Source organism: Drosophila subpulchrella, chromosome 3L (genome assembly GCF_014743375.2).
Source record: "Drosophila subpulchrella strain 33 F10 #4 breed RU33 chromosome 3L, RU_Dsub_v1.1 Primary Assembly, whole genome shotgun sequence".
Classification (NCBI taxonomy): domain Eukaryota; kingdom Metazoa; phylum Arthropoda; class Insecta; order Diptera; family Drosophilidae; genus Drosophila; species Drosophila subpulchrella.
Genome location: NC_050612.1, coordinates 15,910,399 through 15,928,023, shown reverse-complemented (window position 1 = coordinate 15,928,023; position 17,625 = coordinate 15,910,399). Strand labels below are relative to the sequence as shown.

Below are 17,625 nucleotides of genomic sequence, written 5' to 3'. Positions count from 1 at the left end.
CAATATTATCGGAACTCTTTATTCACTTAAAATCCCATCACAATTATCCGCTGCTTTCGCCAAAAACTAGAGCAAAGTGGGTTCCTTGGCCTTAACCATAGGCAATTTTCAAGACCCCACATCCCCTCCGGGAGTAGTACAAACATTACGTAAGCGTAACGTAACTGGAACATGTGTAGAAACCGAAACGTGATCGATTTCTTGGTAGAGAGTGAGTGTGATGGCGAAGAGACAAGTTGGCGTAGCGAATTCTCCCACAATTACGGCGGCGGCAATTGTGAATTTTAAAAAGGAAACGTGCCAAGTGCTTGGGTCAGGCGCCGGCGGGTTAAGGGGTGTCCAGGGTGTCCAGGTCCAGAGATCCGGGATGAGGAAGAAGCAGAGGTGGTCGAGGGAGTAGACAATGAATGAGGAACTCGAATTCAGCGCTCGCCATAAAAATCGAACGTGGAAAGCGTTCGCGCTTCCGGAATGAATGGCAGGATGTGGAACATCGGGGGGTTACGGGGGCTAAGGGGGTCTGCGGCCATGTCCACGTCCACATTCACGTTCACGTCCAGACACCGGGCAGACATTGTGGCCATCATCATCTTCGTGGTCATCATCATCGTGGGCAGGCAGGCATTGAAATTGTCCAGGGGCAAGTGGAAGAACCTTCCTTTTGTAGGTCGGAAATCGGCAGTGCGTGAGCACTGAGAAAAAACTGTTGGCATTACGAATTAGCCTGACTCTCTTCCTGAAGGATTCACCAGAATATTCAAGAATTATTTATTCTGGGTCAATCCCCACACCATTTTTATCAATTCGAAATTTAAAATGTTTTTAAAACATGATCAAAATTTTTGAGGGTTTAAGGAGTTGAGTGTTAGAATGAAACGACCTATTCAAAAAAATTTGATTCTTTAAGCTTCTTGGTGTTAAGGTTTTAAAGACCTTAAGCCAATTGTTATTGCTTTCTAAAAGTAACCGCGTTTTCGAAAAGTTCGATTTTTTGTAGTGTGTAGACTGTGGACTGCGTGTGGATGGCGAGTGGACGGCGTGTGGCTCCAGTCGCCCGAGGACAATGGCCACGGACGTGCAACGATGCGTGTGGTGGCGCCTCAACCCCTCCTCAAGCGCCCCCTAAGCCCCTCTTCATTAACCATTTCCATTTGCCACCCCCTCGCCATTTTGAGGTGCGTGTGCGTGTTGCGGGCGTCGCTGGAACATGGACATGAATTTTCATTTCGGTTTCAGTTGCGTTTTCTGCTTTGGTTTTCGAAAACACTTGTATTCCAGTCAGGAGCTGAAATTCGCTTTTATGAATGAAAGAGTGCGACGGCCAGCGGGGGCAGAACTAAAGCTCAAGTGTCTGGCTCACGTCTGGCCTGCTCTTCCACATATCACGTCTTTGGAACTCTACAGTAATAACCTCGATATCTATTACTGCTAATGGGTCGAACTAGAATTGAAAATGTGGAACATTTCAAACTTTACTAGAAGTTAGAATGAGTCGGTTTTTATTTGAAAGTTTCATTCAAAGATTCTTAGATTTATAAAATAAGGTATTTCTATTTTCTTTTTTGTTTTTATGTGAGGTATTCTACTTTCCTCGAATGTAGAACATTATAGTTATAACACATCACGTCTTTGGAACTCTACAGTAATAACCTCGATATCTTTTACTGCTAAGGGGTCGAACTAGAATTGAAAATGTGGTACATTTCAAACTTTACTAGAAGTTTGGATGAGTCGGTTTTTATTTGAAAGTTTCATTCATAGATTCTTAGATTTGTAAAATAAGGTATTCTACTTTCCTCGAATGTAGAACATTATAATTATAACTTATCACGTCTTTGGAACTCTACAGTAATAACCTCGATATCTATTATCTATCTATATAATTGTAAAATTTACTAGAAGTTTGGATGAATCGGTTTTTATTTGAAAATTGCATTCAAAGATTCTTAGATTTACAAAATAAGGTATTTTTATTTTCTATTTCGTTTTTATGTGGGGGTTTCTACTTTCCTCAGATGTAGAACATTATAATTATAACTCAAATCCTCCAAAGACTATCATTTTTTAAAGTTTCCGACAGAACACTGTACAGAAAAACCCCCAAGGCCACAGGAACCGAATTGTTAACAGTAGCAACAGGAAACATATTAAGAAAAGAGATACCAATGGGTAGTTCAGGGTTAGCGGAAAAGAGACGGCGGAAAAGAGACGCAAAGTTGGCAAGTTGATGCATTTATCACGTTTACTCGGACACACGAGTCGTCCATTTCAAATAGGAACGTGATGGCCGAAAGAAATCCAAATCGAAATAAACACAATAAATGCGAAAACAACCAATACAAAAATGAGAACCAGAAACCATTCACAGGCGCCTGGAAAACGATCGATGAACAAGTGATTGGGGCGATAAGATAAGCGAGAAATGAGTGAGAAAGGAGCCCGGGAGGAAGCAATAAACTAACCGCGATCGCTGATCTGTCACCATTTTCCTCCAGGAGGCAGGCCGAGCCCCCATAAAACTGACGTGAGGTGATAAAATAGCTGGACAAAATGATTTCCAGAAGAATCATTATTACACCAGAAGAAAATATTTCAGGGTCTCCTGCGAGGGAATTTTCAAAAAATGGGTACTCGCCTTAAAAATTAAAAAAAAAATCAAAACTACTGGTGAGTATCAAATAGGCTCAATATTGTGTTTCTTGAAAAAAAAAATATCACAACAGGTAGTAAGGTATCATATCAAACTTCTTGCAGTGTTTTAAGTCACTGATGCTGCAACCCGGCCAAAAAGAGTAGCCGGAGAAATGCATTTATCTTATTGTCAGATCTGAGAGAGTTTTTTATGGCCTAACTGTTTCCCGATTGTGTTACACAACACAAAGCAAAACAAAACGAAGGCAGTGACAAAAAAATAAAACAATAAGCGGAGTTTATAATTCAAAAACCACAAGAGAGACCAACAATTAAGCAATAAAACATCGGAGAATCCAAATGAAATCGGAGTAGTGCAGTTCGGGAGCGTGATCTTTATCGCAATTGTGCGTGCTTCCGATGAAATGTTCTCTTCAGATCCCGATCCCCCTAGCCCCCTATCCCCCTATCCCCCAATTGCATTCCCAATGGAGTTTGGGTAATAACTTTTTTGGTCCAGAATGATAAAGTGCACTTTTTCGGTTCCACTTTCTCACTTTCTTCTTTTCGGAGGTTAAAAATGGATGCAAAGAATACAATTAAAAAAATTCTTAACCTTTGATTGTAAAAGCATGATGGTTTTAACCGAATTTAATCCTCAAGAAAAACAACCCAACATAAAATCGATAACCTCTAATTTTTCTTAGCATAACTAATGATATATTTTCTCAATAGATTGTTAAAATTAATTCAATGTCTAAGTTTTTTCACTGATTGATCAATTTGTAATCGATCATTGACATATCGTGTGCTACAAACTTTCCGTTAAAGCTGATAAATTAACTCAGTAACGTAAAAAAACAAGTAAAAATCTGAAAGAAACTATACCCCTCTCACCTTCCCATTTTAACTCCGGTTTTCCATTTGCTTTTGCAGCTTGTCGTTCACTTTTCTGGTATTTAACTAAATAATTCGCAAGCCTGCGGAAGAAGGACAAGCAGCGGCGACACAAAAGTGATCAGTTGTGATCGGAATTATTAATTAATATTCTTGCACCTTACGAAACTGTGTCGAGATGTGGAGAAATAAACAATGCCGACGAATGTATCGGATCAGGAAAAAACTCATAACCAAAATAAAAAACAACTTCAGTTGGCAGGCATGACCGTGAAAAACAAAACCAGAAGCACTGAAAAAGGAACCGAATAAGGATTTCCTATAGAATAAAGCCAAAGCATTCATAAATAGGCCAAATACCGTTGGTTTACGGAACGAGGTCGAACTACTTTTTAAAAAAGGGTAAGTATAGTAAAATAGTCAAGAAACTATTCCGATTGAAGGGATTACCATTAACGATAAATGATATTGTTCAACAAAAACCTTATTCTTATATTAACTTTTTTTCCAGATCTTTCTGTTGAGCGATATTTAATATTATATAAATGGCAATTGGAGAATTATTGAACTTAATGTAATAAATGGTGAGTGATATTATCTTCACAATGACATTGTTTGAAGGCTTGAAATTTACTGCCGAATCTTAAAATAGTCCAATACTCCCCTGAATACCCTCCGAAGATGTGTCCTCCAACCAATTCCTTGGTCACAATCCCCAGCTTTTCTGCTCGCGAGCTGAAAGCGTGTTCGGGAGCCAAAGTACATTCTTCGCATGTCTCGAGGTTGGTTAAAGCAAGGGGAGGGGGTTTTGGGGGCTGGAAGACGGGTCTGAAGAGAGAGGAATTCGCTACGGGCTTTTCATGTGCTTCACTTTTGTTTTGTGCCTTGTGTTTTTGTCAGTTTGTCATTTGCGTTGTTCAATTAATTGCAGAAATCAATTTGAGCAATGCAACTTTACCTCATTGCAGCATTGTTGCGGCCGAGTGTTGTTATCTTTGTGTTTTCCAGTTGATCGATTCATTGGAAACGGATTGGGGAACGAATTGGGACTCTCGGCCACTGCTGGGTTACTGCTAATTGCTACAAGACTCGATCCCAGAGTCCAGAGTCTTCAGGCCCAGGTCTTCAGTCTCTGAGAACTAGAAACTTGTCTAGAACTCCTCGAGCCCCCCTGTATTCCTTGTTCTTCGCGGAGCTTTCTGCCTCAGATCTTCCGGCAGGCCAAGAAAAAGAGTGTGACAACGCGCGACAGCCTCGAGATAAATCCAATTAGTCCGATATTTGTACTTTTTATGTGAGAATTCCCATTAAAAATGTAAAATGTCATAACAAAACGAGAACAAGACAACAAGTCAGCGAAGAGCAGACAGCGCACATCAAGTGGAATCTGTGGCGGATCGAGCCGAACTATCTGTACACTAGATTAGGCCAGGTGAACTGAGTAAAGAATGGTTAAGCCTTGTGGGATATCTGAAATACTTGAGAGAGGTGATGGGGCATTTCATTTAAGAAGTCGGTTAACTTGAAACTAACAACTTAGTCACCCAGCTCTGGTTCATTGACGACTAATTTGACAAAATGATTAAAATTACCGAATTAAAGTATATTCAACCGCTGGTTTGCTAATCAGCCTCATAGTTGGAACATCAATAAGAAATGCAGGAACTATTCAATTGAAAGTCCAGGCAATAATTTTATGGGGATTTCTTTATGATCCAAGTTTCCCTATTAGCACCAATCTAATGTTTCACCGGCGATAACCGCCCGGCATTAGGATGCCCTGAAAGCTGCCAACGGTTTCTGCTGTAAGCCGCGGTTACCAGGTATCTCATAGATGCGCCTTTGACGTCTGTCGCGCCGACTTCTGAACATCTAGAGATGTCCAGATCCAGACCTAGATGGAGGGGAGCAGGGACCTCGAGATGCAGACAGCGACCGACAACAAAGACGACTTCTCTGGCATTCAATAATTTTATGCTAACAAATGCGATGCGCAGTCGCCGCCGCCGCCAAGTGGCGCTGACGATGGTTAGGATGGTTGGGATGGGAGGGTAAGGGGCTGGGATCTTCGATCTTCGATCTCCGATCGGGGGAACTGAATCATTTACGGTAACATTAACACTTACCGCGCATTCACCGAGGACTGGGCCGCACCGATCTCCTCCATGGACTTTCTGCAAGAAGAAGGGGCCGAAGCAAAAGAAAGCAAAAAGCACATTTAAGTCGGGCTGTTGAATTCGATTAGCGTGAAGCTGTTACGGCGGGAAAAAGCTGTGGCATTTTCTAAATAAATTAAATTAGCCGATAAATGTCTCGGCTCACTTGTTGGCTGCGCTCACCTGTCGCCCCAGCACAGTGCGTCCTCGCGGTATCTGCAATGGAGATGGGATCGTAGAATTAGCGGGGTTCTTAGAGGTACAAATATGTTATATGCTCTACAAGGTCAACAGGAAGTATATTGTTCAGAAATTAAGAATCTAACTTTTATCCAATTGGGGTGCTAAGGAAATCTTTTCAAACTTGCCAATTCGCTTGGAATTGGATGCACTCCAGATTGAGGTTCATTTATCCTAGGTCGCCATCAAAGTTTGTGGTCTCCCACAATGATTATTTACTTAAAACGATTTCAGAAAAATAGATTTAAGTACTAGCCCCTAAAATGGGACCTAACAGAAACAGACACAAGGTCAACAGGAAGTGGAATCGCAAAATCGGCGCATAAAGAACCCGCAATCTGGCCAAATTATACAACAACTGGACATTATATGCTGGCTTCCACTTTATAATCAAGTGCAAGCACCGATCTAAAATTTATTGATATGTCCCTCGATTCGCTCTCCACTTCCACTTCGTTCTCTCCGAAGTTCGTACCTCCTGCGGTCGTAAATCATTGCCCCCAAAAAGTATACCCTTCTGTCCCAGCCTTGCCCAAAATTTGCTGACCCTTCGTCCGGTGGTTTTTCGGCAGTTTGCTGCTGTTCGAACCATCGATCGATCGAAACCGTTCAGCTTGAGCGCCGGCAAAGGGGAATGGAGAGAAATGATTTCGAGTCGCAGTCATGGCAATTATCAAAATTGTAATTTGCTTCGCGGATTTTCTCCCGGCTTCCTTTAATTTCGCTTTGATTGAGTTCATCAGTCGCAGGTCAAGCTATTTGGGCGGAGTCGGGAAAGGAAGTGATAGTAACTGCTTGACGATAATGATGAATGAAAGTGGAGAGAGGCTTAAAAAATCGAAATAATATTACTCAAACTTTCAAATGGTTATTCATTTTATTTCTATATTTATATAACTTGCTTAAACTTATCTTTAAGTTATCCCTTTAAGTATATTACTTCCGGTTATATGATTCGATTTTCCTTAAGGGCCCTTTTCAGCCTATAAAACCTAAAGCATGATCTCGTGTACTAATACATTTTTGCGATTATTAGTTTTGAAAATTGTATATCTAACCTAAATATTTTATAATGTGGGGTCTTGTTTTCCCTTTAACCCATTAGCTTCTTGCTCTCGGTTGTCCACAGTTCTTGTCAAACAATGCCATCTACTGGTGTCCTTGCGCCAAGTCGCATCTCCCACTCTTTACCAACCCATCAACCCACTGAGAGACACGTGTTCTCCCTCAACGATCACAGGGGAATGCCAAGGAATTCTCCAAGGGAACGAAGAAAGGGGCTTCGAAGGGGGTTCTTCTCTGGCGAACATCTCCTGTGGCTGCTATTTTTAAGTGTTGGCATAAAAGGCTCCTCCAGCAATGAGATGTCAACATTGCTGCGCAATGAAAAAAGAGCAGAATAAAGCTCGATAATAACAGATAATTGTGTAGAACATAGGCCAACTATTTGGCCGGACTCCGGTTCTGGAGATCCCCGGCTGAGGGCCACAAATCAAAGCCTCATCAGCCGAGATATAAAGTTCAAGTGATCGAATCGATCGCTGAGTCACTTAAAAAAACTTGGATCCAGCTTGGTAATTTGGAAAATACAAAAGTATTCTGAACTGTTAGTACAATTTTCCAAAATTATTACAAAACATTCGATTAGGTAAGCTATTCAGCCTTAAAGCTCTGAAAAAGTGGACCTGACAACTTTACATTTTTTGTAAATTTGTTAATTTGTAAATTTATATTTTTAGGTTTTTTTAAATTATCTTAATTAACAAAAACGCTTTAAGTCTTATAGGAAAATTTCTGTAAGGCCTTTTTAATTTGTCTGAGTGTCTGGCTGTCGTTTTGTTTTTCTGGGGACTCTGTCCGTCCTGGCATCCATCCATCGATCGATCGACCGGCCTGCTAGTCTGCCATCCATCGGATCCAGTGAGTGTCACCCGGTTCCCCAGGAGCAGCAGCAAGGAGCAGGGAGCGGAGCGGGCGGGATCGGCCCAATACATCGTTGTCGTCGTCACTTTGATTGCGTTTCGTGCCCAATTAGTCTCAGAGCACTTGAGTGCGTAAAAACTTGTACCGCACCATAAATAAATTGGCATGAGGAAGACAGGAGCCAGTGGCCAGGCAAAAGACGGAGTCTCGACAGTGCTTTCCCCTCGACTTTTCCCCTTCAAGTTGCCCCAAGTTCAGACGTCGTTGTCGCCAGGACTGTCAATATAAGGAGGTCTAGGGTTTGCTTCATGTGGGCCCTTTTTGCCTTTTTGCTTGCCCTGATGCCCAACTGGGCAGTGGAAATTACATAAGGGCTGACCAAACCGTCTATTAAGAGGTTGTCCCCCGGCCAGCCCATCCCTCACCCCTTTGGGCCATAATTACGGAACATATTTCATAATAATAAGGTGTGTAATCTGTACATTTAACTAGCCCACGAAGCCTTCCGATGTTTGAACATACTTAAAAAACGATTCGTAAGGTTGTCATCGCGGATAGATTGTAGATCTACACAGATCTGATGATAAAGGATGATAATATGGGTTCGCAAAGGGTAGGGAGCTTACTCCAGAATCTAAAATTTACATTAAGTGCTTAGCACAGATTTATTTTATAAACCTAGAGTATAATCTCATATTTAATACTTGGTTGTGCGTAATATATTAAAACTTAACCCTGATTACTGAAGCATATATATGTTTCGGTTTAATAATAATAAGATTTTATGGTCTATTTCTTTGATACCTCGAACTGGAAGTTGGTAGTGATAAGGTATTTATAATTTCACCGGAAATATTGGTGGATAACCCCCTTCCTGTCACCTGCTCTGCCCCACCATATGGAGCGGATTTTTCCCACCGTCATCGCCGAATTGCCTCTGATCGCTTCCTGCTGTTCGATTGGCGAATTTCATCACGATCGTTACAAAACCCGCTCCACTGCGGATCTGTGGATCCATGGACGCAAAAGCTGCTCCCAGCTCTCAGCTTCCAGCTCCCAGCTCCTTCATGCTCCGCTCCAAAGCGGCGACAGATCGTATTTACTTTTTGAATGATGCTGTCAAAGGCCCCAAAGCGATTTGTGGTTGGACACTGATCGCACACGCGATCCCCGCGTCCTTCCCCGCGGTGGCCTATCTATCATTATTGATTGTGCCCAAAAGAGATGACGCTGTAATGGAGGAGTGTGGACCTGGCCCCTGCCGAAGTGATTGGATTGGATTGGACTCTCCTCCGTTTTCCGATTTGCGGTAGCCATGGACAATTATTTATATTAAAAGCAAAATGCTTGGTGCACTTGAAGAATGTAAAGAAATATTGTGCTCATAAGAAGGCCTTGGCTGTTGCTCTAGACTCTCCAATAAAGTCTTTGTTAACTTTACTAATATCCCGAATTTAATGTATGTATCTATGAGCTTGAGTTATCGTTACTCACAATTGGTGATCAAAACTCACTTCTTCGATTCCGCCTTCCTTGAAAATTCTCCCTCACTTTGCGGGGCGTTTATTTCTGCTTAATTTTATTTTAACAATTTTGAGGGTTTATTTTCTTTTTCTGGCCCAACTTTGTTGCTTCTCCTTTAACGTAATTTTTGTTTCGGTTTTTTTCTGCTGTTCCTCAACTTGGCCTTAATATCAAATTTTCGCTCTAAATTCCGCTGATCAATGATTGCCTTTTGCCGAACCCTCGGCTCCAGCCTCCTTCCGACTCCTTTTGAAGTCGAAGTCCAGACTGACGAACTGACGAACTGCTGTTCAACTGATCGACTTCGACTCGGACTCTTTGGGCCTCCGCTGATCATCATCATCATCAGCATCAGCCAGATCGAAGACAGCAACGATCCCAGCTTGTCTTCTTACCGACCTTGCTGTAGTTATTGTTGTCGGCAGGGATTCCAACAATTTCGAAAACTTCTCATACATATTTATAAGTTTGGCAAAGTTTTCGTTTTTGCAAAATAAAAAAAGAAGCGTAAAGCTCAGCCTACAACTTTTCCAATAATACTCTTTCTCGGGAAGAGGGTTTTAAGGGTTTTCAATGGGTCAACGTTCGAGTTTATTGGCAGTTAGCATCAGACTTAAGTACAGTACATTGTTAAAAAGGCTGTAGGATATTATTAATACCAGATGATATTGTTAAATAATAAGAATTCTATCCATTATGAGTAATTTCTGTTTCTTTTGGTTACGATTATTTTTGTAGAGTACTTTTTATTCGATCTGCCCGCAAACTGGTTCCCTTAACTTGATTTTTGTTGATGGTTATTGAAGAACTTTCGGGTTGGTCCCTTGCAACCTTTATCTCAATTATTTGATCGCCTGGCAACAGGGAATTTGGTCTGAAGAGGAGGCGATACCCGATACCCAGTACTTGAAGTACAAGCAGCCCCGACTATCTTGCTATCGGTATAATGGAACCTCTATCTACGCATAGTCTTTATATAGTCGCTGGTCCAATGTGCAACCCATCGATTTATGAATCGCAGACTAATCATCGTGCTAATCCAGCGTTTGATATTCCACTCAGGGATTTGTACTTTTGCACTCTGGGTGTGCAGGCTGCTAAATGTCGAAGAAGGGAGGGGTTTTTTTATTGGGGATTCGGGGGGGTGGCCCTTACTCACACACGAGTGTGTGCCGTTTAATGATTGTTATTGTAACACGGCATGAATTTCAATTAATTTTACGCGCTACCAGAAGAGGAACCTCGGCGACTTGTCTTGGCGTTGATGAAATTGTTGGCTCACTTTGAGTTTGCCGGCAGCAAGGACATCCTTCTCGGCTGAGTGTGTACAGTATGGTGTATGGGTAATAGCTTTATGCCTGCCGGCTGTGTGAACATCAAGCTCATCAACTGGCCAAGGAAAAACCATCCACACCAGATAATACTTGAGTGCACAGGGGAAAAAGTGTTCTATGTTTTGGAATTGGAATGGAAGAGCTAAGGGATGTGATCTATCTTATCAGAATCACTTCTACGAAAGTAAGCCAATTATTATCTTTTTATTCGAATTAGTTTGGAAGAAGAAGTGCGACAAAACACACAATTAGATTTTTTAATATTACTATAAATATATTATGAAAGATATTGTTGTGTTACTTTGGCTACTTTCTCGCAGTGTACTGGCTGCATCTTTGGCCACTTGAAGAGCCAGAGGCAACGTTGTAATTTGCCCAACCTGCAACTTGATGCTGCCGCTTCTGCTGCCGTGGTTGCTTTTTCTGTTGCATCTTCAGCGGTGCGAGTGGGTGGAGTGTTGAGAGAAATTGAAGGGGATGAGATGCTGAGGGGCAGAAACCACCGACAGAAAGTCAATTTCTGTTCGAAGAGTTCGTCCTGCTCAAGTGTTGCGCCTCATTTGCATAATTTAATTGAATGTGACGTTGGGCAGCAGGAGAAGAACGAAGGATGCCGCCTGGGAACCTCCATACCTCCGAACCACTAAACCACCGAACAAGTGTAGCCCGTAATGCATTTTGGGTGGGGCCTGGGCAACACCTTCTCGGATCGCTGGACCGCATCGGGATTTTCTTCTCTTTATTGGCGGGATCGGGTCCATTTCTGATGGAAACTTCTGATTGAACTGAAATCTGCGGCCTTTCTTTGTAGGTAGATTGTGTGATAAGGTCGCGTTTTGATTAAACTGATGTATGGTATGGGAAAGGATTTTTACCTGTCCTTTAAAGTTAGCCTCAGGCCTTGTTCCTTAAAATTTAATTTCAATATTAATAACTATAGGAGGGGAAAAACAAAACTTCAATTGAAACAAATCTTTGTTCATTATTATAAGTAAGTACAAATAATTGTAGTATACCATCTTAGAAATCTAAGGATCTTATAATCTTCTCTGTGGTATTTCTTTGGAACTACCCATCCTTCCATTTCCCACATCTTCATCTAGGTCCCTCAATTTCTTCATTTGTTTCCAAATCCATTTGCTGATGTTGCCACTTTTTCCTCCCGCTTTTAATGTTCGCTCGCCGTTTCTCATGTGTGCATTCCCATCATCATGCTTATATGTCTGTCCCGCCATATCCCCACCATATACCCGCCAAATCCCGCGGACGGAGCCAACATAATCGCAATCATAATCTGCTGCATTTTATTTCATTTTCTCGCGATGAGCTTTGTTGCTTTTTATTTTTTGTTGTTGTTTGGCTCTTTGTTCGGTTCCATTTTGCTCTTTATGCTTTACAGCAATTTCTTAATGGCCGTCTTGCAGTGCTACTAACCCTGGTACCCCTATGCCATCCCGGAACCCCTCGTAAATCCCCTTCTTGGGAGCTCTCTGGCCAGCCAAGTCCACCAATCACGTTCGAAATATAAATTGTTGAAATGATGGTTTTTCACTGCACATTTTGCGGTGTTACCGTTGTCTGGGATGGGGTTTTAGCATTATAGAGGGGCTCATCCAGGGGCGGTGGCGAAACGGGGGCTTGCTTGGCCTCGAAAACCGCAAAGAGCTCGAATCCTCTTTGCTGACCATGGAAAATTGTGTGTAGAGATCGCTTTGTGCAATGAAAATGCGGTTCGTGCTCCTGGCTCGCATTGGGTTTTCTCCAGCCCCCTTCGTCGCCCCCAAAGGCGCCACAAGCCCCCTGGAAACTCTCCTCTAAATAACAACAAAGTTGTCGGCTGTAATGAAAAACAAACGTCCCAGCAATTTTCCAGTTAGGTCAAAACTCTTTTTGATTCATTTACTTTTTTTTTAGTTTTCTTAGGCCCCTCCCTCTCCCGAGGAGCCCCCCGTTTCTCACAGTGTAATGTAACTTTAACGAATTGAGGTATAAGCAAGAAATAAAAAAAAAGCGAAAAATAAAATGAAAATAATGGGAAAAAGACCAAAATGAAATTGAGGCAGCGTCATCAGGCAAAACCCATCGCAGGATGAAAGGGGCAACAATCACAGTTTAGATTTCTGTAGTCCACCCTTTTCCCTCCTCGCTGGTTGTTGCTTTTAATATTACTTCGCGGCCCTCTCTTCGCGTCTTCGTCAATATTCGCCAAGGTAATAACTCAGGTGATTATAGTAATTATGCGTTCTGACGCGATCCAGCCACGGATAACGCTATTCCGATATAATTGAAAAATGCTGATAGACGCTGATTGTGTGAGCCGAGAAGTTGGAGTGGCGAAGTCGGGAGTTGGGAGTTCGGAGTTGGCGTCGCAGTTGAAGTTTAAGTCCGGAATAGGAAGGCCCATGTAGACGCTAGAGATGTGCGTGAGTGGGTGAGCGATAGTCAAGGAATGGACTCACGAGAAACATGCAACTCTGCATTTGATCATGATGCGACATGTCCGAAAGTTGGACTGGCTTGCTTAACTTCTATATTCTTTTTTCAGCAATAAAAATCTGATATGTCTAAAAAATGTTTATTTAAAATGACCAGTTAAAATCGATCGGTTTCGGTAAATTCTGTAAATTCTGCCCATCTCTAGCCGTCACAAAACCAAAAACCCTCAGCCACTGGTAGTCAAAGCTGCTGTGCCCGCATCTGGGACTCCTTGAGAATCAATCTTTACTACAACCTCAACTCTTTTGCCGTGGCCACCAATCAGAGTTCATGAATTACATCGCCATTGCAATATTGTTGTGGGAATGTCTAAAAGAGGTCTCGGCTTAAGACCGAGCCCGGATTACCAGTTCTGCATTATGGCTATTGCGGCGAAATGTTCTTTGATGCCGATTTCATTTTTCGATATTGAAAATAACCATGCATTATGGAGGAGGCTAACGAAAGAAACCCAAAGTACTGGGAGTGGGAAAAGTGAAAGAGGAGGGAAACTGCCCAACTTATCTCGTGACAATCGCCCGACTTCGTGAGGCGTTCATCGTTCGCTTTTGGTGCCTGGTCGAGTGAGTGTCGAAAGTGTTATTGTCACGTACAGCTGCGGCAACAAAAATAGCACCAATGTGTAGGCAATTCTTCTTTGTGCTACTAAATGGTCATTTTTTGCAATATTTTTATTCTGTTTGTAAGGGTAAGTAGGGTTACATATCTACTAACTAAAACAAAAGTGGTTACGCCCACAATGCGGACGGTTTTTAAAACTTCGATACATTTATCATAAAAGTAGCTAAATTATGCGGCAACAAAAATAGCACCACTTAAAGAAAAGGCTTAAAAAACTTAAAAATAACCGCGATTTGAAAATTTTTTTTGATTGAAATGTATGATTTTATACATCTTAAGGTAAAAAAAATATTGTTCTAAAGCTTGGGCTTCAACAACAACAACAACAACGACCGACCTGACGTCACTAGACACCAGAACCTTTCCTTGGCAAAATTGTTGTTTGACTCTTTCAAAATAGCTCCAGGGCAGATTTTTTTCTTCAGTTTTGCATTAAAAACATAGTTTTTTAACATTTCTGCAAAGATTTTCGATTTATTTTAGTTCTGGGGCTTAAAAGGTCCCCATTATACCATTTAGCTTAAGGGTTTTGATACTTTAGACGACTCTCTATCAGATTTTTTTTGGTTTATAATCGTGGTAAAGCTTCCAAAATAAAATAATTTTGTATTACGAATATAATTGCATCATAATTTCTGAGCTATCAAAGTTTACATGTTGATCCTGTATGGGCTTACATTATGACATGGTACCATTATTATAGTACGAGTATATGCCCATACCATGATATTTGCTTCACCATTATTATTCTTTGCAAATGTGAATTGGGAACTCAATTTTTGATTTGTAGGTTATCTGAGGTGTATTTTAAGCCTTTTTCATCTAAACATAAGCAATTTTCCGCCGGCAGACCATAAAAGAGTTTTCCTTTAATTGTGGGCCTTATTTAAGACTCGTATTTCAAATTCACCCATGCTCTGCAGTCTAGGGAGATTTTTTTTTTGGACGTCAAGCGCATCATTTTTGTTTATGTACATTATATCCAACTTTTTATGTACTTACAAATAATAAAAAAAAAAAATGCAACTTCATAGGCGGCTTAAACGGGTCCTACTTGCATTCATGCACATGACTTTTTTACAGTTATGGGGTCATTGCGGCTTTCGCACTGCGTGCTATTCTTTTGTGTTCTTGTTTTAGGTAACTACAAATCATTATTTTAAAGAATTCGAAGATTCAACTAAACTTATCATTTGCATTGCCCTTATAAATTGGCTTTTTGAATGTCCTTCTATTTGTACCATTACAGTGCGCTTAATCATCCATTGGGAACACTATTTTATTCATTATTTTACCAATTCACTTAGTAGTACTTATTCTTAATATAACAAAACGAAAAACCTCCAAAAAATCTGAGCAAATGAAGTTTTAAGACGAAAACCGTTTATAGTGCTATTTTTGTTGCCGCATAATTTTGCTACTTTTATGATAAATGTATCGAAGTTTTAAAAACCATCCGCATTGTGGGCGTAACCACTTTTGTTTTAGTTAGTAGATATGTAACCCTACTTACCCTTACAAACAGAATAAAAATATTCCAAAAAATGACCATTTAGTAGCTCAAAGAAGAATTGCCTACACATTGGTGCTATTATTGTTGCCGCAACTGTAAATTCAATTAGTTTAATTATGAGTTTCATCGATGTTGGCACCTCTGTAGTGCCCTCTCTTGCCTCTTGCCCTTCTTTCCTGGGTAATTTTAATTTTTCGGCCATTTTATCCTGATTTTTTGGCAGCGAAAGCGACTTTTGGGTGGGTTTCTTTGTGGTGGGTAAGAGGTGACAAGGTGTCTGGCATGTTGGGGTCAAACGAGTGTCGTTTAGTGTTTTTTTTATTACTTAAGGATCTTAACACCTCAAGTTTCAAGCTTTCTGATTCAATGATTTACGATATTAGCTTTTCATTTTTAAAGGGATTTGAAATCATAGCCAATAGCCAGTTAAAATAATTGTTTTACGAGTTGATAATTATATTTTGAAATGTTTAAAAACAATCCTTTATAATTACTTAACATCCGCCCCAAAAAGGAAGCATTTAAGTGGATTAATTTCCCATGTTTAGTGGGCAGTTCCTTCAATTGTCTCAGCCCATTGGATATCAGGTGGACACTTTTCCGGCATCGGCAACGCCCCCAGAAATTTGCATGCAAACTCCAGCGAAAGAGACACCAATAGAGGGTGCGAAAGGGAGAGAGGGAGACCTGGGTGCAGCGGTTCCGTATTATTTACCTGTAGTAGGGGAATCCCTGCGGCACATGCAGATCCATCGGCATCCCTCCGGCGGCGCCCAGGTGCGGATGGTGATGCGGATGCGAGTGCGGATGTGGGTGCGGATGCGAGTGCGAATGGTGGTGGTGATGGGAGTGGATGGGATGGTGCATCGAGTGGTTCTGGACATGCGCCGCAGCAGCCGCAGCAGCGAACCCGGCATCGGAGGCCATCGAGTGGTGGCCCAGAACGGCGGCCCATGGCGATGCCACGAACCCACTGCCGTGATGCTCCATTCCTAGGGGTTCCTCTCTATCTATATATTTGACTATATGCATGAATATTAGGGTGGGTCCAATTTGTTATCGAAGGGAGGAAAAGAAAGCTTCTGTATACTAACTAGTTCTCTTAGGTTTAGACACTATCAAAAGTATTCAAAATGTAAGGATCATAATGATCAAAAATGTTTTTAGTACTCAATTTTTTAAAATATCAGAAAGAATCAAATTAAGTTAAAGACATTTGACTACTTAGTATGCAGTTAGTATCTGTTCAATTTAAAAGTTTTATAGATCGGTTACAGTAGGTTTTTTATTCATTAAATTTATAATTTTACCTATACAGAAAAAGATAGTAGATTGGATTTAATTTGCAACACACGGCATTATCTTTAATGTTCTAGACCCTAGATCGTTTTCGACAGTAGATTTCTTTCTGACCCTACGATTGATCTTTCAATCTTTCGTACACTGAACTCGACCCACCCTAATGAGAATATTTATCTTCGGCGATAGCTTTTCAGCTTTTCAGCTATTTATCTTTGATTTGATGTGGTCACACGCACTCTCACAGAGACACAAGCACTTGGGGATTATATAGACATATTTGCACATTACGTTTGGGCCAAGATGGCGGCCATTATTTACCGTTAACGCGCATGGCTGTTTTAGGGGGGAGTTTTCGGGAGGTGGCTCGGCTCAGCCCCTCTAAATCAACCCTGTCCCTACGTAAGAAAGAACCGACGGCAGCCGAAAAAAGAGCTGATGCAAACAAAAAACAAGTGGCTAATGGAAAAGGAAACCCGAGTCACAAAGTCAACCTTGAGTTAGGGGTGTCGTAGGATGCCCGTAGGATGTACGGATGTTCGGGTGTACGGTTGTCTGGGTGTACGGAAACGAGATACTACGGGTGCGATAGGGAACAGGGCTCTCTCGCATCTGGGCAGAGCTTTTCCTTTCGCACGTTTTTGGTCCGCGTTCACCTCTGCACGGCACGAAAATTGGCGATAAACTATCGCCTCGCCTCGCATCAGGAAACATGGTCGGTCGCCTCGGTCGTTTGGTCGGTTGGTCGGTTGGTTGGTTGGATGGTTGGATGGCTATGGCTGGATGTTGTTGGTCCGAACTCCAGAGCATCGTCATCATCGTCATCTCATCTGCGCTGCATCTGCGAAACTTGGAGCGGCGCATTGCAAGCTGCAAATGGTGGTGGAGCAGGTTTTCGTATGGGAGAGTCGCCGACACACAGATACAAGCCCCCAATCACACACACACCCATGCAAGGCGGTCCTCTCCAGCATCCAGCATCCAGCATCCA

General features: G+C 41.6%; 1 protein-coding gene across 2 annotated transcripts in view; it reads right to left on the bottom strand.

The window, feature by feature from the left end:
* LOC119552698 (protein trachealess) overlaps window positions 1–17,113 on the bottom strand; it is a 31,461-nt gene extending 14,348 nt beyond the window's left edge. The window contains exons 1-4 of one of the 2 annotated variants that reach the window (XM_037862434.1): window positions 16,794–17,113; window positions 16,051–16,357; window positions 5,868–5,900; window positions 5,655–5,702 (exon numbers count right to left, since the gene is read on the bottom strand). In XM_037862434.1, the coding sequence (XP_037718362.1) occupies window positions 5,655–5,702; window positions 5,868–5,900; window positions 16,051–16,325 (356 nt within the window). In that variant the 5' untranslated portion in view covers window positions 16,326–16,357; window positions 16,794–17,113. The remainder of the gene's footprint in view (window positions 1–5,654; window positions 5,703–5,867; window positions 5,901–16,050; window positions 16,358–16,793) is intronic. The other variant, XM_037862431.1, reaches the window with a different exon arrangement.
* Between the last annotated feature and the right edge of the window lie 512 nt (window positions 17,114–17,625).